A 22,504-nucleotide genomic window follows, 5' to 3' on the forward strand; every position below is an offset into this window, starting at 1 on the left:
TCTAAATTAAGGTGAATTCATGGTTCCTTTTTCCACATAATGTAACCTTAGTGCTTATGATTAAAAAAATAATAATTATGTGATCGGTTTCCGTGATCGGTATCGGTGATCTGGGTGATCGGTATCGGCAGGAAAAAACCTGATCGGCACATCTCTACTGGAGCCTGTTCTACTTTATGCTCCATACAGCCACTCTGGCTTTTTCTTGTGACATGGCTTTGAAAGGAGTGACATCTCAACAAATTAGAAACTGTAACTTTCTAAAACCATAATACAACTTGATGCAACTAACCTGGTTCCATATACAYATGAACAAGTAATAACAGACAAGTTACTAATGTTGTGTCTCCTTTTATTTTATTATCTTGTATGCACAATCCAGAAAGTGGTTCTAGATACGTAAAACATTCACTTTTGTTGGCAAATAAAAGAGGGGAGCTGAGACATTGGTTAAAGATTGATGCATAAATGTGGACAGTCTTATATATTTTCATTTTCGATTGGATTTAAAACTTCCTCTATCAAAAAGCCTGCTACATATTTTTTATCTATTGTAATCCTTAGAAGAAAATGAAACTAATAAATCCAAATCCAATTTAGCCAGACACCTGCGCGCAGCAGGAAAAGCTTCCGTATCTAAGACCTTAATATCAAAATAAAAGTTTAGATAAGCACCAAAAAATAAGAACACTTTAAACAAAAAATGCTTGCACAGCTAGTATGAATGAGGCTTTATATTTATAGAGCTCAAATTGTGTTTTTTTTTTTTTTTTGCTCTGTACAATTTACTGACTGAGCTCTCGTGGCTCACCTCTCTCTCTTTATCCTTGAACAGCAATTACACCCCCTTAAATTGCTGGTGGGTGTCGCCTCACTTGCAGACTGGAAATGTGTTTTTTTTTTAATTCTTTTTCTCTCTGAATGAGATGACAGACGGTCTTTACGCAAAATAACAGGGTTTGGAAATAAGAGGCTGCCAAAGCACGTTCCCAGTGCTCACTAATAGCGTGGAAATTGCAATTAATGTCCTAAATGGTCCTTAGTCGACCTTTTATCGCGATTTGAGATGGCTTCCGTTTTTAAAGAGCTGCATTTTATTGTGATAATTTATTCTTTTATCAAACATCTCGGGGGTATATTCAAGATACATGAAAGCCGTGTGTGTTCTGTGTTTTATCTCCTCTGTTTATCTCACATTAAGTCAATCGCGTGAAAAGGAAAGTGAGAGAAGTGGCACAGAAATATTTTTTAAGGCTTCTTAGCATTTCAGTGATCTGCTGCAGACGAAGTCTTTCATGCTTACATTAAAGTTGAGGATTTACCTCTTGAAAATACTGACAGGAATCACAATCTGCTGAATCTGAGAGAAATTTTYCCTAAAGTTATTCCTAAAAATGCAGGCATGTCTCCATTTTTATGGTATCTTACGGTGGGTCTAAAATAAACCTTAGATTTGTGAGTTTAAAATTCCATCTTATATATATATATATATATTTATGACGTGCTGCTCATACGCTCTGCATGTTTTTAACATTGTCTATGTATTTTACATTGTTTTCGTATGTTTGAAATGCTTGGCTGTAAAACAAATGTCCTCCCTGGTGGACGATAGCGATATTGACTTTGCAACAAAGGAATCAACTTTGAGCATAAATTTCACATATTCTGCTATAATAATAAAAACACATGATGCTTAATTTTTGAAGGAAAAAATGTAAAGAAACCTGTCAAGCCTCGCTTAGCATTTCAACATTGGTGCTGCAGTGCACCTGTGAATGTTGCGGGAACCAATTAGAAAGCAGTCCCATTCCCTGCTGAGGTGGAAACTGTCAGAGTTGGCGATCAGAAGCGAGCTTTATCTAATTTCAGCATTTCCGACATAGCTGGTAGCTGGTAGCACAGTCACACTAAAGGCCCGTCTTATCTTTTATCTGTTATATTACATCCCTGTAGAGAGCGACTGAGAAAACGTCTAGTATTATTCTTATGCATCAGTTCAGAGAGAGCCTGTTGAATCTGTTTTTTGTTTTTTTTAGATTCTGTCTGAACAATTGTTCTTCAAGTTTTAGTTGATAACACTCTCCATTTGTGCCTAAGTGTTTTAGCAACAGACAGGAGCAGGAACAGTACGAGTCATTTTTGGTAATATCCAATATAGTGTATATATTATATTCAAATTAGCTGTGAATGTTATGCAAAAAAATTGCTATAAAGTAGTTGTTTTTGTTCATTTTTCCTTTCTTTCCTTTTTTTTCCTTGATTATTTTTTTGTAGATTTTGCCTTTAAAACTTGACCTGCTAAATGATAAAGTTATTTAATATCGTAAGGACATTTCTGAAAAAGTAGAAAAGAACTCAAATCTCTGAAAATGTCCATGAAATATGGGTGGCAATACCTGTTCTTTGTCACCTTTTGTTTCCTGTGTTTGTGTCCTTTGTTTCCAAGTTTTCTCACTGCGCTCTTTTCTTCTCTCGCATTCGCAGACGAACGGCGGCTGGCAAGATGCTCCGACTCCTTCGTCAGTGACATCGCCCACAGAAGGACCCGGGAGCGTCCATTCAGATACTTCCAACTGAATATCTCCATCTCCACACCTCATCCCCGAAAGAATAAAACAAAAAAACATGAACGAACGATGCTCCTCACAGTGTTAAAAACCAAGGAATTCACTYCCCATATTTCGGCGAGGTCTTGTGAAATCCTAGCCCTGAATGAAAAATGTTTCTCAACCTATAACAACAGACTTTTGGGATACGAATAAGAAGTTTCGCAAGAAAAATCCAATAACATTTCAATCAGCGGAGGGTTTGTACAGGTTTCACATAATAATCAGAGGGCTGGGGTTCCTTATTCACTTGTAATGTTTTCACTCAATATGATGAGATGATCAAATAAAGTAGATGAATAAAACCATTGGTTTAACTGAAAATACTTCATTCTACCTCTCAGCCACTAAGAAGAGTTAAAAAAAAATGTCAGTGACCATTATTTGTTTTTGTAAAAATGAAACTTTTGTCTTTGCAAACAAGAGGCACATCTTCTTACATTTTGTTGTCTCTCACCTACTCTATGGTACGCCATTTAGACTTAAATATTGCTCAGTTGTTTACAATGTGTGCTCGATAAAAGTATGTTCATCCTCCCCCCTCTGTCTCCGGCAAGTCAAAACTGAGTTCTGTCAGGAGATTTTACCTCTAAGGTAACCCTGTGAAGTATGTTATCTGTAAAACAATAAAATAAATACTTGTCATCAAAACAGACAAGCTTGACATCGTTCATTAAGATGCGAGGGATATCAGCGGAAACTCTTTCACGCAGTCTTGACTTTGCTTCTGCAGCACATTGGTACAAAGGCAGATGCAAAAAATAAAAATAAAAATCTGCGGTACTGTAAAGCTCTTGTTCTTGTTTTAAATCTCCGAGAATGTTTTTTTTTTTTTCACATTACGTTTTGCTGTCTTCTCTGTCTGATGATACCAAAAGGCTCACATAACCAAATCAAAACCTTTACATGTCATGTAGTTTGTTATGTCATCAAATATTTACTGCGTTATTTCTTTATCAGTTCATCTACATGGCTCCTTTATAAAAAAGAAAATAATTTTAAAAAGTGGTGCATTGAGGATACTAAAATATAAATTTCAACAGGAAAAAAAAAGTTTGTCATAATTGTTTGTAATATATTTTTTAATACACAGAGATGCAATCCACTGATACAGGGACATCTTTATGTTAACAAGAGTTTTTCCACACAGTGGATCCTTCTTCCAGATTCTAAAGCACAGCTCTGGAGCCGCTCCGAGCATTAAGTCACCGATTATCGTTACATAAAGAAGTATGACCTACGGCTCAGCTGATGGACATGTAAAGAAGAGTACATTCCCATTTTGTTGAACTACGCCTTCTGGAGCGCATTACACCTTTGGTCGATTACGTGATTCAGCAGGTTCTTTAGCAGAACTAAAAACAAACACGAAGTTCATTCTGACATTTATGAACAAATGTTAGTCATTAAACATCCGATATTTGAACATGATATTATGTCAAATAATTGTGTTTTATAAGCAGCCCAACCTTGTTTATAGTTATTTTTTATGTTGTGTGACTTATACTTTTGTATTTGATTTTATTGGCATGCTACCTTTTTTTTGTTTTGTTTTGTTTTGTTTTTTGGTCCTCTGTTTTTGTGATTTAGCTCATGAACTTTCGACATGTGTTTATGTGCACCTGTTGTGCTTGACTTGCCTTGTTGCAAAGGGTTTTCAACACATTAAAATAATATGTACTACAGTGCAGGTATAGAACTGCTTCTTTTTCTTTCTATGCTGAGTCCTCATGATGAAATGAGGATGTTCCTTGTAAGCGCCTCATTGTTTCTAGAAATGTTYTCATTCACGTGCAAAATGATTGAAGTAAATGGGTATGCAGACAGCTTCTGCAAGCATTTTTTTTTATGAATGTGCAGTCTCAGGTGCTGAGTTCAAAGACAGTACATTGGTAGCATCCCACTTGTACAACTGTAAGTCTTGTCATGAAATGTATAACTTTGTGGGAGCCATTTAGAGACGGTCCCTTCCTGTCCCAACATGACTGTGCATGAGTGAACAAAGCAAGGTCTACAATAAAAAAAAAAAGGATCAGCAGGTTTGACATGGACAAACTTGACTGACCTGCACAGTCCTGACCACAAACTAATCAAAAACCTTTGGGATGAAATAGAGCAGATTCTGTGAGTCAGGTCTTTTAATCCAACAATTTGGTCATAAATTTGTAYAAACACAATCCTACAAAATCTTGTGAAAAGCCTCCTAGAAGAGATTAAGCTGTTAAAGCTTGTTATATTAAACACAATGTRTTAAGAATGGAATACCACAAAATTCATATGTGTACTTATGAAGGCACATGTTCTGCAATATGGTGTTTGTCAGGAACTGCAACACTTCWACTGAAATACACCAAAAACAATGAAAATATTGGAGTACGCTTGTGAAGCTTTCATAGCGGGGCTATGCTATCATTCTTTTAAAGTTGAAGGGTGGCACAGCTACTTCTTTCAGTCCTGAATCTGTTTCTAAAAGATATCATTTTATGCTTGCTACAGTTTCTGTATGGAACCACGGCTGAAGCCAAACAAAGCATTTATTCTGTCTCCCTTCAGAGGTTAGCTAAGAAACCTGCAGAACAGGTAATAATAAATGAAATGTGATTTTTTTTAATAGTGAGGTTTATGCATAGCCCACCTAAAAAGCAATGACTTTGTTTTGTTCTTAATCTGTTGCTTATTGACAACTTGTATTGTTTCTAAAAATGACTATCCAACTCCCCAAAAATTATGCAAATTAAATTACATTGACTTTTACATATAAGCTAAGCTCAAAGTTAAACTTATGAAATTTTTGCCAAAACTGCCTGTATGTTTGCAGTTTTTAAAGACAAACATTATTTTCTTTAAAGAAAGGAAATACAAAAAATATTGCAACTACCATGTGCGACCTGTGTGTAGCGATGCAACATGGCCCCTGGAATACACCAAAAATGGTGAATTACTCAAATGTAAAACTAGGATTTTATTGCGTACATTTTTCTTTATGTTTTCATTCTGCAATCATGTCCACTTGAAAAATATAAATTGAGGATTTCTGTTTAACATCACATAAGTGAACCAGCTTTATTCTCTTTAATTGTTTTTCTAAAATGGCAAAAGTCTCTAAAGAAAAAAGAACAATGGCTGCTAGATGGTGTAATAAAATGTGGTCTGGGTTCATTTTATTTCTCAAAGAAATAAAATTTACCTAGATTTTCTATTTAATCCCCTTTATTGTTAGAGATAACTGTTTGCAAAAGAGGCTCAGTATTTCCAGTTGCTATTATAAAACAAAAACAATAGAGCATGTTAATCGGTATCATACTTATCTAAAGTAACAGTGGTGGAAGCCATATAATATGTCTTATTCTGTTTTTAAGATAAGAATAAGTTTCACTGAGTTTTTTTGTCAAGATGGTTTCATGTAAAAAATAAAATAAAATTGTGAAATTTTAGGCTGTTTCTGGATTTAATCCAGGATCACTGGGTGGAGCAAAGCAATCTGGAGTGAAAGAAAGACTGAAAGACACAAGGCTAACCCAAACCAAAGACTTATTTAAGAGTTTTTTTATTTGGCCTGTTTGTGACCAGTGCTAACATTCATCCTGGATCAGTCACAACTGGACACTCCAAGGACAAACTGGAAACAATCAGATGCATTAAGATTCACAGATGCATCTGAAATGTTTAAAGTCTTAATGATGTTGTTATTCTGAATGTCAGTTTATTATTATTATTATTATTATTATTATTATTACTATTATTATTATTATTATTATTATTATTATTATTATTATTATTATTATTATTACTTCTGTTGATATCTGTATGAAGCATCAAGTGTAGACAGAAAAAAAAATGATGATATCCTGTATTCAAATCAGACCTGTGACGTTATCTGGCCGGACAGTTGCATGTCTGCCAGAATTACTTTCATACTAACTGAATATCCGTAATTGGCCAAACAACATGCGGGCGAGGGCGCAAGGGAGCAGTTGGCGGTAAAGTCTGCGGACGGTCACAGGCTTTGACTGCTGAGCGAGTGTGAAATGCCAAAGCCAGACTGCTCCCCTGCACCCCGAGGGCACCAGAGGAGCCAGCCTGCTCTCCCCAGCAGAGAGAAAGAGGGCATCAAAAACAATCTGACAAGACTTCACCCAAAAACATCTTCTGSCTTGTGCAGCATCGCTCAGCACCACAGTGCTGCGGATGAGCCTGATTATTCCAGCTAGAAGCCCGCAGCTCAGCATCTGAAACAAAAACATGAAGTGAAATCGCTTGAACAGCGTGGAAGTGTTTCATCCTATTTTGAGGGATTTGGTCACGCAGGGTAGTTTTAACACCTCGTTGTTCCCTTTGAGGTGGTGAGAATGTGCAGGGTGATTGAAATCTAATGTTGCTGTTGACATTTGCCTCCCCAGATGACAATGTACTGCTGTTTAAAGGCGGTCTCCATGGAGCAGCACGGGTGGAAGGGCCCAGACACCTTGTCTTCCCTTTTCAACAGCGCCTAGCAGACCTCTCTAATGTGTAGTGACACAACAACCCAGACCCTGCTGCTGCTGGACATGCTGTCCACACAGTTTCCAGGGTGGTCTATCGAAAATACAGTCATTCACACACTGTCATAGATTACGTTGTACAGTGTGGCAACAACGTTTCCTTTAATAAAGAAGTACATTTTCTCTTCACATGTTTTATATTTTCAGAAAGTTTATTTTCTCCAGCCTGGAAAACGTGTACAAGAAAAAGCATGAATATTTAGTTAGATGTTTTAGTCAAAACCAGATTTTTTTTTTTTCTACCGGATAAGAATTTATATGTTTTACATCATTATCATTAAGTTATGGATTAAATAAATAAATAAATAAATAAATAAATAAATAAATAAATAAATAAATAAATAAATAAATAATTTCTAAGACTAGATTAAAAGAATTGCAGAAACGGTTGCACCAAGTAATGTTACAGACTTTAAAAATGAAGGTCGTGAAAGTGTTAAACAACAACAACAAAAAAAACTGCTTACTGTAGCGTGGCAAATAGACCAAGTCCTCTTTCCAAGATGCTTCTAACGTGCAATAAACTTAAAATGACAGGGAGAGTACAAAACTCTAAAGACTAAATCAGACATTAAGTGTTAGGGGTAGACATGGTACAATACAATGAAAGCATGTAGATTTCTTTTGGGTTTGCTTTATTTTTTTTGCCACACTTAAATGTTTCAAATGTTAATATCAGCCAAATGTTACCTGCTTAAGGACTAAATGAGTTTTTTTTAGATGTTGATTTAATCTATTCAGAGACAAAAATAATTATACAAGCCATCTTGACTCAATGTGAGAATAGAATTGTTCTCCTTGTTGAATCAGGGATTAWATTATATCAACTTAATCAACCACACCCAGGCCCTGTTTCTCACTGACCTATACAGTCAAGAAATTATTAATTACCAGCATAACATCCTGAACTAGACTTCAAAGACCTTGAAGGGTGACCCATCCAACTTGGATAAGTCTGCTATATTTATACTGAGATACAATTATACATACTCAGACTRAATTTACTAACTGAATAATGTCTCAAGGCAAATGGCTACACTTCTTTTATTTTATGGTCTCATAATAAATATATATCCATGCCAAATTGTTCATATTTTTTATTTGTAAAACTTTTGTAATGACATGTAACATTTTCTTTTTCTTTATAACAACGCAACATTTTGTGTTGGTCTATCAAATAAAACCCATAGAAAAAAAATAATCTGAAATGTGTGGTTTAAACACAACAGACAGACACAGCTCAAGAGATATAAATTGCTTTACACAGCACTGTAACCCTTCTTTACATTTTTTTTTCTTCATTGATCTATATTTAAAACAATTCAATATTTGAGATTTCATTTTAAATCCCATTTGGTAGTCTTGGTTTTTAATTGCACAACTGTTTCCACAAGCTTTTAATAGTATCTCTGAAAACAAAGTTGCCTTGCAGACCGTGTGTTGTTATCCCCGCTAAACCTGAGCCAGTCAACAAAAAGTTGACACCTTTTCCAAGAGAAGCACGAGCATCCTGATGTTGCTGTAATAAAAGCGTTGTGTTAGAGCGCCTCTAGCGGCCGCGGCGATACACGACAGGCTTCACATTCCCCAACTCTGATGCTCCTCCTCTCTCATCACSGTGCCAAACCCCTCTGTGGGCTTGCACCACCACCTTCCTCAGACAAGACCCTTCTTGTGTTCGACGGGAAAACATGGCAGAAGTTGACGCTCGGGCCGATAGAAGAAGCGAGGGGATTGTGGTAATTTAATAAGAGAACTTCACAGGAAGTGGACAAGCGCTCAGTTTATGCGCAATCAGAAAACGTTGCGCTCCGTGTAGATTGGTTTTGTCTAAACTAAAGCGGCAGGCGGGCGTTTCTGCTGCAGAGAGTTTGCAGCGTGRAAGCTTGTGTGAATAAGTTGTGATTTCCACTGTACTCAACAGAATAATGTTTATGTTTGACTGTCTCCTCTCAGATCAACGATGACTGGCCAGGTTACAGTTTAGATCTCTTCAACTACCCCGCTCATTACTCCGGAGATTTAGACTGTGTCATCATTCCACATGGCGTGATCATGGACAGGTACACGACTGAAACTGTGTAGATTCCTGCGGCCTAAGCAAGTTTTCTCCTCACATGTTCCCCCCACCTCCCGCTTTGGTTGCTCTGAGGTTGCATGGAAGACTTACGTGTCCATTAACTAGTCGTCAGGGGGAAATCAGAGGTATATCATACACTTTATGTGAGCTCGACTTTCTTGCTTTTCTGTCTTCTGTTAAATGCAAACTTAAAAAGAAACAAATGGGGGGGAAAAGCTAGAGGAAGAGTTGCAAAACAAAACTGAAAGTTGTCTGTTTTACCTCTGCATTTTCCTCAATGGCTGCATACAGCCTGATAGATATCTATCTGATAAAATGTACCATTAAAGTCATTCAGATGTTTAATGCATAAAAACTGTTATTGTAGTTAGTAGGTGTAGAATTAATAAAACAATAAAAGTTTTCTGTTTTTGTTGTTTCCAAAGTATTTAGCTGTGATGTTTTGATTTAACATAACTGTTTCCTGTTCGAACCCCTGCTCCATCCCAGTCACTGTGTTCTTGCCCACTGGTGTTGGTTCAGATTGTATAGCATCCTCACTTCTGTCAGTCTGCCCCACTGCAATTGTGGCTGTCGCCATCAGCGTGTGAATGTATTGTAAAGCACTTTGGAGTCCTATACACGTGCGCTATACACGTGCAGACCTTGTACCATCTTCTTCTCCTGGACTCTTTAGTGATGTAAAAGCTTTCCTGATCTCTTCAGGAAAGCTTTCACACAGATAATGTGTAAGATTCCTTATCCACTTTATGTGTCTGAGCACATAAAGTGCCCAGCAATCTGCGCTCAGCTGCAATTTGGAGGTGTGCACACAAATTGTATTGAAAAATAACAGAAATATGGCAATTCAGTTAGTTCAAAATGAACTAAAATGCTTATTGGAAAAAAAAACTGGTGCTGTACTCCACATCAAAGCTGGGGTCTTTTCAAACATGTAAATGTAAAAGTTGAAATGAAAAACTTTGTTCAAAATAGAAGGTGTAACTTTAACAGTCAAACATAAAACTATGCTAGAACATATTCTATAGTAACATTCTTAACATGCACTAAATAATGCAATTCAGATTTTAAGTTATAAAGTTATAAAGATTTTAAGTTATAAAGTTTAGTCTTAAATGCTGCTGTAGGTAGAGCACATCTCGTATAGATGTTTTGCTGTAATTTTGAATTATCAGTATACCATAGTTTTAGTTTAACAGTGAGGCAGGGATATTTTGACCTTAAAAAGTCGGAGAAGTTCTAAATCATTSTCTTTCTTTTCATTCTGCAGGACAGAACGTCTTGCTAGGAACATCATGGACGACCTYGGCGACCACGACATTGTGGTGCTTTGCGTGCTAAAAGGAGGCTACCAGTTCTGTGCCGACCTGGTGGAAAGGATCAAGGCTCTCAGCCGGAACTCCAACCACACGATCCCCATGAGRGTCCACTTCATCCGACTCAGGAGCTACCTGGTGAGCCCCCCTGTCCTGTCCCATCTCGTCCTCTTTCTGCTGCAGTGAAGGAAAGCCGCTGGAGACAGACTGGCCTCAAGTGGCTTCGGTTTAAGGATGCTGAGGCTGCTTTAATGGTTGACATTATCAGCCTTGATGGGTTTGTGTCTCATGACTTAGTCAGAAGATGTGTGTGTTACGCTGTCAGCATTATGACAGTGGGATCTTTGTCTAGCTTTAGCTCAGATGTGTTTGTTCAAGCGTGGGAGAAAAACATCAAGACAGATAGCCGATATGACTGCGGAGTTCCTTTATCGATCGGTTTGTTTTATGCCTGGAGGTTATTCTTATTCTCAACAAATTTGCAATTTGAAGACAAAAATAATGCAATTCAGATTTTAAGTTATACAGTTTAGTCTTAAATGCTGCTTAGCCCTATGTTAAAACACATTTATTTCTGCAGAATGACCAGTCGACAGAAGATCTTCACATACTGGGAGCAGAAGACCTGTCTTTTTTAGCTGGAAAGGTAAGGTTCTCACTGAGATCATCACTGGGGCAAAGAAAATGTTATAACCAAATGCATGCATTGCTAGAAGGCAAAGTAATCCAAAGTTGTCTAGAGATGGCATTTATTGAGCCGGCGCGCAGTGACCTCAAGAGGGCAGCCTTTCCTCTAAATTTCCTCCTCCTTCAACCTGACAAGATGGTTCCATAAAGCAGATCAAAGATGGCAGGGTCAGACAGCTCCAATCAGATGCCTGCTGTTCTAATGCAGTTGTTTAAAGGTTTATTCCACTTGATCTCAGTGTGACCAAAGTGTGGAGTTGGTGAAAATGTGAGGACGTAGTGAGTATGTAGATTAGCAGGGTGACTGTAGCTCTGTTGCTTCAGGCTCGCGGCACAGCTGCTTGTCTTGTTATCACGTGATCACAGTTGGTTCTCCTTTGAGCTGGAGTGGATCCTGACTGTTTACAAAGCTCTGATAATCTCTATGCTATCTCCTAAAGTGTCTTCTTGGACTGTGCTGACCACTGTGGCTGATCACAAGACTACTATTTTTGAGAGGTTGCAAGATCGTTTCTTAAACCGTCTAAAACGTATTTATCTCTTTGTGGGCAATAGTTAGTGCTCTTTCTATGCATTTACAGACAATTTTGGAAACATGTTGCAAACATAGTCATACAACAAGATTAAAATAAAAACATTTTGTACAGTTACAACCACAAACTTCCATGAATTTTACTTAGTTTTTTTGTGATATACCAACACAAAGATGCACATAATTAAGTGGAAGAACAATATGCATTGTTTTTAACAACTTTTACGGCTAAAAGTAAGAGAGGCATAGTATGCATTCTTTGCTTTGATAACTCCCAAATAAAATTCAGTGCAACAAAAGGCTTTAGGAATCAACCAATTAGCAAACAACCTTTAGCTGTGGGTATTTTATCCAAAGTAGAAATCGAGCTGTACCTTGAAGGGCTGAGAGGTCGAACAAACCACAACATGAGGATCTAAGAATACAGCAAGCTGGGATAAAACACTGTAGAAGTCAGGACAGGGTTAGGTTATGCAAAGTCTCAAGCTCTTTATGCTCTTCACACAGCTGTAAACCTGCCAAATCAGACTGAAAAATCACACAAAGAAAGCCTGTCTGCAAGACACAGAGATTCACAGCTCCAGTTGGAGAATCTGTTGAAAGGCTAACTGTTAGTTTCACGCTCCACAAATCTGGCCTTTATGGAAAGCTGGCAAGAACAAAGTCATTGTTTAAAGAAAGGCAATAAAAAGTTTTAGTTCCAGTTTTCATTCACGTAGGGAACCCCGCAAACATGTAGAGGTGCAATAGTCGGACCAGACCAAAATGTAATTTTTTACTGCTACATGGTAGATATTTGTGGTGGAACACAAATTCTGCTCATAGCTATGATTACTTTATCTCGTGAAACATTGTGCTGGCAGCATCATGCTGTAAGGTTACTTTTCTTCAGCAGTGACAGACAGTGAAGTTGGCCAAAGTTTGTTGATAAATTACAGTGCAACACTGGAATAAATCCTGCTTGAATCTGCAGTTGATGTCAGGCTGGGGTGAAGACTTAAATGCCACTAGGAAATAATCCTGGTCGTACAATCAGAGCTACTGTACAATTGAATTTGTGAACTCAACAACTAATCATATGTTAGAGTGGTCTATTGAAAGTTCAGGCCCAAAGCCGTCCTGCAGCAAGATTTGATATTTGATATTTCCAGACTCTTTCCTTCCAGTCTGATTTAATTTAGTTGTTTTTTTTGTTTGTTTGTTTTCCAGAAAAGAATTAGCAAAAAAAAAAAATTCAGTCTCCTGACTGTAAGTTGCAGACCAACAAAAAGTTGGTTTAAAACAGCAAATCTTAATTTTTGAGTTTTCGGTTGTTGCACCTTTTCTATTCAAAAGCTTTAGAAACATTCTCCTTTATAAAGCATCCAGTTCCTAAGACATTCTGTGCCTGAACAGACACAAACCATCAATTTCTCTGCTAGTACCGTCATCACAATCTTAATAAATATATAAATATAAATTCAATTCAATTTGTAGTTCCATTTTGCTTTTGTTAATTGGATGTAGAGATTTGTATCAGTGTCTTTAGCTGCTCTGGAAGGGTTTTCATTACAATTCTCTGAACGTGTGCATGTCTGTGTGCACGGATATGAATCACCAACAATTTTTACCGCACTCATAAGTTAGTGAACCTATTTTTAGAGTGCCAATCTAATGCGTCATCACCTCATTTGATTATTCACATTCGACTTTTCCCTCAGCTGGACAGGAGTCTGTCCTGTAGCCAGATTCAGTCTACTGTAAATACCTGCTGTACTGAAAAGGACATTTAGTAGCAAGTCTGACTTGCTGTTTTATGATTTTCTTGCAGTATTTCAAGTGTTTGTGCGAAATTCTCAAGCTCTGTGTGTCTGGAAATAAAATGTAGCTGCAACTTTGTTACTTAAGAAAGCATAGCTTTACTGGTGAGAGCTAACTGTGAAATTGTGAAATGTTTAAATAGGTGGTTTCACTTTCCCCCCAGACTCTTTCTACTTTACACATACCTCATTAGTTTATATTTCTCTTATATTTCTCATCGGTTCCTTGTCCTGCAGACTTATCCTTAAATAAGTCCGTAGGACAAATTTAAAGATGAGGAATAAGGAGATGTAAACAAAGCACAATTACATGCTTGGATGAACATTTTATTAGCAAACTATAGTAAATTGTAGATATGTAACTTACTTCCTGGCCTAGATGAGATCAAGCAAAGCTTAGATTGTGCCTAGATTGTGATTTGTGGCAAGTTTTTTGTTGATTAGACAGGCATCTGCAGAAATTCAGCGATTACACCGACGTTCAGATTAGTATGGCTGATGAAAAGATTTCCGATATCGATGATGCAGAGATTTTTCTGGTTCAGTCTTTATCTTGAGGACAGATGCATATTTTAAGAAAATGAATAAAAGCATTACTAATCTAAGGCCAGAGTTAGAACATGTGATTGGGTGTGGTGCTGCTGCTGATGTTTCACTACTTCTGCATTAAGAGATCTAAAAAAAAAAAAAAACTCTTTCCTTTTAGATCTGTGTGTGCTTTCTGTTCCTTTAAGGAACCAAACATGTTTTTTGTTGTGATTCATGGTTTTTTATGTTTTGTGTCATAGCAAACTGTGTGGTTTAGTAATCTGCTACTAATCAAGCATTATTGTTTGCTCTGTCTCCTCTCTCCTCTCCCCAACATGCTCTCATAAGAACGTGCTGATTGTTGAGGTGAGTCAGCCTTGTACTTAACTGTTTCCATTTTGCAAAATAGACTCATTATATATACACTGTACTGACTGTTTTCCAGGTCGCAAGGGGCCATTTAAAGTTTGCCTACCAGAAAAACTAGGTTTTAACATGAGGAAAACTTTATTTAATTGCCTGACCTATATTCAAGTAACAAGAGGCCTGCTTTTCAAACAATGTTCACTAACTTTGTCATGGAAGCAGAAAATCTCAGCTTTGTATTAGGAATCAGTGTGCTGGACAAAAAACAGCACAGTTAAAGAAATTCATAATGATTGCTTAAAAAGATCAGAGACCGGATGATTTGTCTTTTATCATTTATCGCACTATTTAGTGGGAACATCTGCAGAGTAGTTAGTTGCAAAGGACTTGTTGGAGTATTTTGTTTCTTTGGTGTTGGCACCTACTAAGTTTTAGAACCCTTAAAAGTTTCACTGCATGTGTTCATACTTAAGTGAATGATGTTACCATATGGTATATGTGGGTGATGGGTTTGCTTTTGGTTCCATCTCTTTCTGCTATGCAGTCTAAATTTTCACTGCACCGGTAGCTGTTTTTTCTTTACATAAAAAAATGTTCCAACAAACCTCCTACACTTCCACAATGTGGTCTGCTCAGTAGCAAAGGAATTTGCACGTCAGAGCACCTAGACACCAAATAGCTTTATACCAAAAATACATAGAAAGAGCAATTCAGCAAGAAATAGCCATACAAATAACAATAAATGAAATCAAAATGAAAAACAATTGGATAGATTTTAGTCTTTTCATACCATAAAAGGACTAAAAGCTATGCACTAAGTTTAAAAATCACTTTAAGCAAACTGTGATATTGCACATAGTGATATATTTTAAAAACTATTGTATTCCACATAAGTAATTCGTCAACAAAATCTTTGCATAAAATTTGTTATAAGCACAACCTTTTTAATGCCATTTAACTTTACAGTGGCAACATTTTTTTTAAACGTTTGCTTTGACCAAGTGCATAACAAACCACATATAAATAACTTATGTAAAGCTGTACGTGTGGATTTGATTGTGTATGTCAAGCATTTTATTTATTTTTTTGCTGTAAACATTCTTCATCTTTAGTCTCTGTCAAGTGGCCGTCATATTCACCAGCAAAAGAATGTATAAAGCCTTTCAGTGTTTGTATAAAATATCATATGATTTCTGGGAAAGTGAAATTGATGCTTGTTAACTGTTGTGTAATAAGAGCACAGATTGGAGACACTGAGAAGATTCTCTTTCACTGTGATGTGAAACTCGTCATTGTCTGCATTTCCACATCGGCTTTTATTCCCAAGCAAGTGTATTTTGTTGTTTTTGTATGTGTTCCCGCTCACAGGGCATTGTTGGCACCGGAAAGACAATGGAGACTCTTCTAGAGCACGTAAAAGCCTTCAAACCCAAAATGATCAAAGTTGCAGGGTAAAGAGTGGTCGCTTGTTTCATGAATCACCAAATTCCTTCCTGTCAATCAAGACACATACAGACCAAACTACTTCTTTTTTTTTTCTTTTTTTTTTTCAATTATCACATTTTAATAAGCAGTCTGGCGCGGATGGTGTCGAATAGTATCTGCTTTTGCTTCCCCAGGTTGCTGGTGAAGAGAGTTCAGCACAGCTTAGCCTCTGTTCCTGACTGTAAGTAACTGATAAAACATTTTACTGTGGCGATAAGCCTCTGCTTTAAGACGATTAGAAAACATTTTCAGTTTACATTTGTCTTTTCAATGCACTTCTTTCAGATGTTGGCTTTGAGATACCCAATCGTTTTGTGGTCGGCTATGCTTTGGACTACAATGAGTATTTTAGGGACCTCAATGTAAGTCTTCATTTCAGACAACAAAGACTCTGTTTAGCAGGAGGCCTTGGAATAATAGTCCTGTTGCACTGACTGTCACACACGAATCAACTAAATACACTATTGTTTTGAATGTTTTTTTGGCTTACATTTGACTGTGCTTTTTCCTCTTTCTTTCTTTTTTTAAAGCACATTTGCATTATTAGTGAAAGTGGAAAGAAGAAATATAAGGTCTGAAGACAAACGGCGACAGAAGGCTCCGTCATGCGGATGTCCTTTTTACAGCAAGCCCACACATTTTTCTGTAGTTCTCTGACAAGTGGCTGTGATGGCATCTAATCCCCAATAGCTGTGGTTACATTTCATTTTACATGTTTATAGTTCAATAGGGCAACACACCACAAGTATTTGTGATTCTATTTTTTAATATATGRAAATAGTCACATTACATTTGTTTACATATATAAAAAGCTGCTTATATTTAAATAAAGCCTTGATAATAGGAATTTGTATGCTGTAATGTTGTATGTAAACGGCAAAGAAAACCTTTTACAATGAAAAGTATAAAATATTTTAATACAATATGAACACTTAATCATTTCCCTTCACTTTTGTACAGTTTTATTAGGCTACTCTTCTGTCTATGCTCAGGGGCCAACAATGTACAGTAGTATTGTCAAAACTAAGTGTCCTAACTACCTCTAACTTTTTCTATTTCTAAGTGTTTGAGTTGGTTTCTTTTAACACACGGTTTTCAAATTGTAAAATAAATAAATAAAATAAAAAAAATGGGTATGGGGAATAAAAATATTTTTAATGTGAAAGTATTCTTAAGTGGATGAAATGACTAGTGGTAACCAGAAAAAAGTKATATGAATGCACACTGGTAGTTTTTTATGCACTAAACATAAAAAACTACCAGTGTAGTAGTTTACACTGGTAGTTGTAAACTACTACTCCTCAGTTCCTCAGTTCCTCCACTGAACTGAGGAACTTTTCCTCAGTTCAGTGGTTTACTGAACTGAGGAAAAGTAAATCAGTTCAGTCATTCGTGCATCTAAGATTAAGTTTTTTTTGTTTTTTTTACATTTCTGTTTACTGCTACTAAATGAGAAACATTCCAATGAGTTCTCGCAACTTAAGGTCCTAGAAGATCATATGTTCATTGTTCCTCACTTATCAGAAACCAGGGCATGGAGGAAACTGGAAAACCCAGACAGCCAMACAATATTCTGGGTGATTGCAAGACAGACGTCGTGTCTTGTCATATAGTATGTGTCAAATCATCAAACCAGTATCTAACAAGATGCATAAAATGGTGTTTCTGAATGATGACTTGAGAAAAAAACCTATCGGTACCAACCTGAGCCTGTGTCAGAAAGTAATTGCCCCTTGTACCTGCAACAACTGCAGCCCATTAAGTGTTTGTATTAACAGTGAGTCTTTTGCTTTGCTGTCKATATGAATTTTGGCTCACTTTTCTTYGCAGAGTTAAGCCACAGTGGAGGAWATGTGAGTATGAATAGCCACTGCATCTTAAAGTCTGGACTTGGATTRAGCAACTCCAAAACTTTATTTTTATTGTTTTGAGCCTATRAGAGGTGGTGTACTTTCGATCTAAATAACACGAATGTGTTGAGCTTAGTCACAAATATTTTTTTCCTTCAGGGTTTATAAATTCACAGAGTATTTTCCAAAAAGTCTGGGGAAACAAATCATAAGGATATCCTTTGGAAACGTGAGACGGGCCTCTGGTTTKGTTTATTTCTASTTCCTCACTAATCAATTTGGGTGGCATTATCCTTTGACAAAACTATGAATCCCAAGAGGAAGAAAATGTAGTCAGCCTTTTTCATAACACCCCACGTCTTCGGTTAGACAAAAACTTTGTCAGTTGGTCTGTGCCTGAGTTTTTTGTTTTTTTTTGACCAGAGCGGGAACATAAAACTTCAAGTTAATAGTCTAGGGACGCTTAAAGGAAAAAAAAAGAGGTGACCCAAATATGAACCATTAAAAGGAACAAAAGCGGGTTTGATGCTTCGGGTCCCTTTGCTCATTGTTTACACCTGACATTCGACTCTCACTATCTAAGCTGGGAACATGAAGTGCCAGAACGACGAAACGGTTTTCCTCTTGGCTTTTATAGGGTCTTTTGGGGATTGCAGGTAACTGACTGACCTTTCAACAGAACTGAGCTCAAACACAATAATGTCTTGATTAAATCCTTCAACAGAAGAATATTACCACATTCTCTAGATGCAAGGTTCTCAAACTGTTGTCCAAATATCACTGTTCCGACTCACAGGACATTTTGTACATGCCAGCTGTTATGTAGCTCTATTAAGAAGTAACAACCAAGAGGGCTAAGGAGAATATTTTGAGAATTCCCACTATAAAGTGAAGTGAACAGTAAACTATGATGTAAATCAAAAATTTACAATTTATACAGCGGCTGGGCTATATAGATGGGTTAAAATACAATTCAAATACAAACTAATATTTTTTTGTACTTAGTCACAAAAAAACATGGCCTGGAAAATACTGAAATTCTATATTTCCACAGACTGTTTACCTATAATTGTTTATTTGGCGCCCCCCCGCCCCCAATAATACTAAGTTCTATCCCAATCTTTGAAGGCAATTAAAATAAATATTCCCAGTAACCCATAATTTAAAAATAAATTTTAAAAATATATATTCACTACAAAGCACAATCGACTGGACAGTACAGCCTAATGAAAGTCTCCTCCCTAAACTGCCCTCTGCAACAAAAGCTGCCAGCTCCAAGAACAGGTGGCCCCTTATGTTAGAGAGGCATAAAAGGAACATTTGTTCAAGCCCTGGGAGACGGGCTGCTGATTTAAATCCGCACAATTTGTCTCTTGGGTTGAGATGTAATTTTAATCGTAGCTATTCTTTGATCAGAAATGCAATCTAAATACGCTGCGGTATGCGTGAAGACATTTTCCGCATCAAAATACCCAACTCGACCTCACACTGAACCACAGCATGTGATTTCTTATTTAACCTTGTGTGTAGAAACTACAGCGGTTTGTGGTTACAAAGCAGTAAGTACAGAGCTTTTCAACAGCACGCTAGTGTGTATTGACAGTCATAGTTTCGTTTTTCTTTTTTGTTTGACAAATGTCCTCGACGTTTTGAGAGAACGATTAAAAGCAAAGTTTTGCAGACAAACCACAAAATTCCGTAAACTCATACCTGATTGGGTCGCGSAAATGAAACACCGCCTGTGATTGGTGGAGAGTACCCTATTGACTGAAGGTGGACTCCCAGGGAGTCGGGAAAGCTGGAAAGAAAAAAAAGACTCAAGCCACAAAACTGCACCATGCGCTTCCACTCATTGGACTAATCACCGGGAAGTCGATAATACTGACATTTTATGGATTATTTGGACAGCTTCTGAAAAAATACAAACTCACACACGATGTGTTTAGTTTGTTTACTCGCTGTTAAGGACAACCACTGCCTCAGTTTGGCTCCTGTTATGACSCTTCTCAACTACACAGGTAACTTTGTTAACTCCAACCATGTTAGCATAAATGCTAACCGCTAGCAGCCTGTTGCCGCAGCTGTGTTGTTTGTTTATTYTTCTCAATTCACAGACACACATAGCTGTATACTAAATCGCGAAATGGTGGTGTGGTGTCTCATATRTACTTTCTAACTTTTCTCGGTAGTAATTTGTGAGTAGTAACAAATCCAAAGCGTCTTTTGTTGAGCGCTGGAGAACAACAGCTCGACACGCTGTGTTCGTACTCTATCGATTTCATAGTGACAAAAACGATAAGACTTCTCAAAACACAAAACTGTCGTTTTGTTATTGGAGACAGMATAACAACCAAAATTAACTTCCACACACTAACTATGTAAAGTAGTTTTAAAGTCATCCACAGTTTTTTTTCCGCCCTGCCTCTCGTCTGGTAGTCCACTTGTTGCTGGCCATTCATTAGGCTGACCTGGTCATCCATGTTTTGTYCTCCCGTAATAACATTTAAATTTAGCTTTTGGGTTATATCGCTGTAGATGTTGCCTAGTYCATATTCAATGATGTTTGTGTTGGGTTAGATTACTTAGAGCTAAGATCAGTATCATAATGCATATTTTATGAAAAGGCGTCCGATGCTCACGTAATGTACGTAAATAAAAACACCTGCTATGAATCCAGAAATTGTATTTGATACGTTTGAATACCGATACCAATGTAGAGTTGTTCTATTTATTTATTTTAATCAAAGTTAAAATAACGTTGTTAATATTGTTAATATTGCTCTTTACTTTTGAATAGGCTACTTGCAACCTTCTGTAAAAAAAAAACACAAAAAAACAGAAAAACATTTTTGGCACATGAAAAATATTTAAAATGTTCAGACTAAACATCCATGTAAATCTTCCCTACTGTTGTCACAATGATACTTTTMAACAAGCACTAAAACATAAARGKTCAAAATATCTTTCTCTTTCTTACTGTTTATTCAATGTTACAGGCTGTTTTAATTTTTTTWAATTATGTAAAGCACTTTGAAATGCCTTGCTGCTGAAATGTGCTATACAAATAAAATTTGATTGATAAATTGAAATTGTTCTGTTGGTGTGCTAGTTTATTGTTAGACAGTTTCCTGGCTTTTTAACCAAGATTTGGTGTAATTACGGGAACAGATTTTGTAATCTGATTATGTAACCCAGATGCCATGTTTTCGACTATTTACTAATTTTTTTCCAGTGGAGCAGCTTTTTTCTTTCACATTCTTACATTCATAGAGAAACCGATCAGACTTTTTCTGGATGATACAAATCGCCTTTTTTTTATAGGTCCACATTTTTACGTGTTAAAGAAAAATCCAGCATTGTATTTTCTGAACAATTAAAGCTGAATTAATAAAATTGGCTCTTGTCAAATTGTTTACTTATTTCTTCATAAGGTGGCACAGAATGACTGTTTTTTATTCTTTTTTCTAAAAGTTAAACTAGCAACTAGATCTCAAACAGAGATGTTCTGCTTTATGAATACACAGATTCCCAGTGTCTCTCACTGGGAACCAGTCCATTCCAGGTCTCRGATAGTGTGGCTTGTCAGAACTGCACAGTGGATTCTTAAGTTTAATAAATTAAACACCATACTTAACCTTGTAATATGTTTCTATAACAGATGGACTAGGAGAGCTAGCCGCCATGGAGGTATAAATCCAAACATCTTTTCTTGGATTTTGCGGGAGCTTTTCAATGTGGGCGTTTACGGACAGCAAGATTTCCATTGAAGTTGAATGATGGCATCACGTTGGGCTCCCACTTTTGAAGAAGATGAGCGGCATCAAGCAAGGTCTTCGTTTTGTGAGGTGAGCGCAGTTACCATTAGAAACGTATAATAATGCTAACATTAGCATTGGTAGTTAGATTTTTGTGGATGCAAGTTCTGCTTCAAATTATTTTTGATTCTGTAAGATGTTTTTGCTGTTTATCTCAATACTGATAATTAATTCTAGTCTCATTATTGTGCGGTGTTATATTGGGACAGAGAGGGGAAAAACATAACAATTTTGGGATTAAAGACCTTTTGGAAAACTGAAWAGTTAGAATAATGAAAAAAGACATTTTGAGGCTTAACACCCAAAATTAAAGCTAACCCTTAAAGCATTAATGCAGCACATCTTAAAAATAACTTAAAAATATATCATCATTACAATATATTTGTGTGCAATATTCATTTCTTAAAGTCGATTGGAGTGCAGTAATTGTTGCTAGCATAATATTTAACCAGTTGGACAGAGTTTCACAGCAGCAGATGTTCACACCGGACACAAATAACATTACCCAAAATACTAAAGGTCACAGAGCGTAGGAAGCACAGATGAGAAAGAGGGGAAAGAGGATAATAGACATAAATCGTAACTGTCATCACAGTATTTACAAGATTTCCCAATATCATGTAGCCCTTCAAAGCTCTCCTAAAAAAAACTAGACATGACCACAAGTTTGTAACTAAATTAGTCTGCAGCGTAGATTAACACATTGAAAAGAAGTACTATAATTAGCTTAAAAATTAATTTAAGCTTATGATTTATGGAGTTAGGCGGACAAAACAACAGTGCAGCTGCTTGTTTAAGCCTCAGATTTTTAAGATGTAGCCCCTGTAATACCAGACAGGGACACCATCTGCTCCTCTATAAGTGTCACCTGCTTCAGATTTTCATATTGTGGTGAATAT

At 36.7% G+C, this 22,504-nt stretch overlaps 3 protein-coding genes across 6 annotated transcripts in view; all 3 read left to right on the forward strand.

The window, feature by feature from the left end:
• pbx1a (pre-B-cell leukemia homeobox 1a) overlaps positions 1–4,302 on the forward strand; it is a 67,682-nt gene extending 63,380 nt beyond the window's left edge. For 2 of the 4 annotated variants that reach the window (XM_008434106.2, XM_008434107.2), the window contains exon 9: positions 2,485–4,302. In XM_008434106.2, the coding sequence (XP_008432328.1) occupies positions 2,485–2,577 (93 nt within the window). In that variant the 3' untranslated portion in view covers positions 2,578–4,302. The remainder of the gene's footprint in view (positions 1–2,484) is intronic. The other 2 variants (XR_535964.2, XM_008434108.2) reach the window with 2 other exon arrangements.
• Positions 4,303–8,746: 4,444 nt separating this feature from the next.
• Positions 8,747–17,074, forward strand: prtfdc1b (phosphoribosyl transferase domain containing 1b). The gene is made up of 9 exons (XM_008434105.2): positions 8,747–8,886; positions 9,104–9,210; positions 10,498–10,681; positions 11,124–11,189; positions 14,438–14,455; positions 15,824–15,906; positions 16,075–16,121; positions 16,226–16,302; positions 16,471–17,074. Exons 1-9 carry the CDS (start codon positions 8,839–8,841, stop codon positions 16,516–16,518), a joined length of 678 nt encoding a protein of 225 aa, XP_008432327.1. The 5' UTR covers positions 8,747–8,838; the 3' UTR covers positions 16,519–17,074.
• Positions 17,075–19,595: 2,521 nt separating this feature from the next.
• The window catches only part of arhgap21b (Rho GTPase activating protein 21b), a 34,765-nt gene continuing 31,856 nt past the window's right edge, over positions 19,596–22,504 (forward strand). Inside the window, exons 1-2 of the mRNA XM_008434100.2 lie at positions 19,596–19,808; positions 21,449–21,635. Of these exons, the coding sequence (XP_008432322.1) occupies positions 21,564–21,635 (72 nt within the window). The 5' untranslated portion in view covers positions 19,596–19,808; positions 21,449–21,563. The remainder of the gene's footprint in view (positions 19,809–21,448; positions 21,636–22,504) is intronic.

The sequence above is a fragment of the Poecilia reticulata genome, linkage group LG17 (assembly GCF_000633615.1).
Source record: "Poecilia reticulata strain Guanapo linkage group LG17, Guppy_female_1.0+MT, whole genome shotgun sequence".
In the NCBI taxonomy this organism is placed as follows: domain Eukaryota; kingdom Metazoa; phylum Chordata; class Actinopteri; order Cyprinodontiformes; family Poeciliidae; genus Poecilia; species Poecilia reticulata.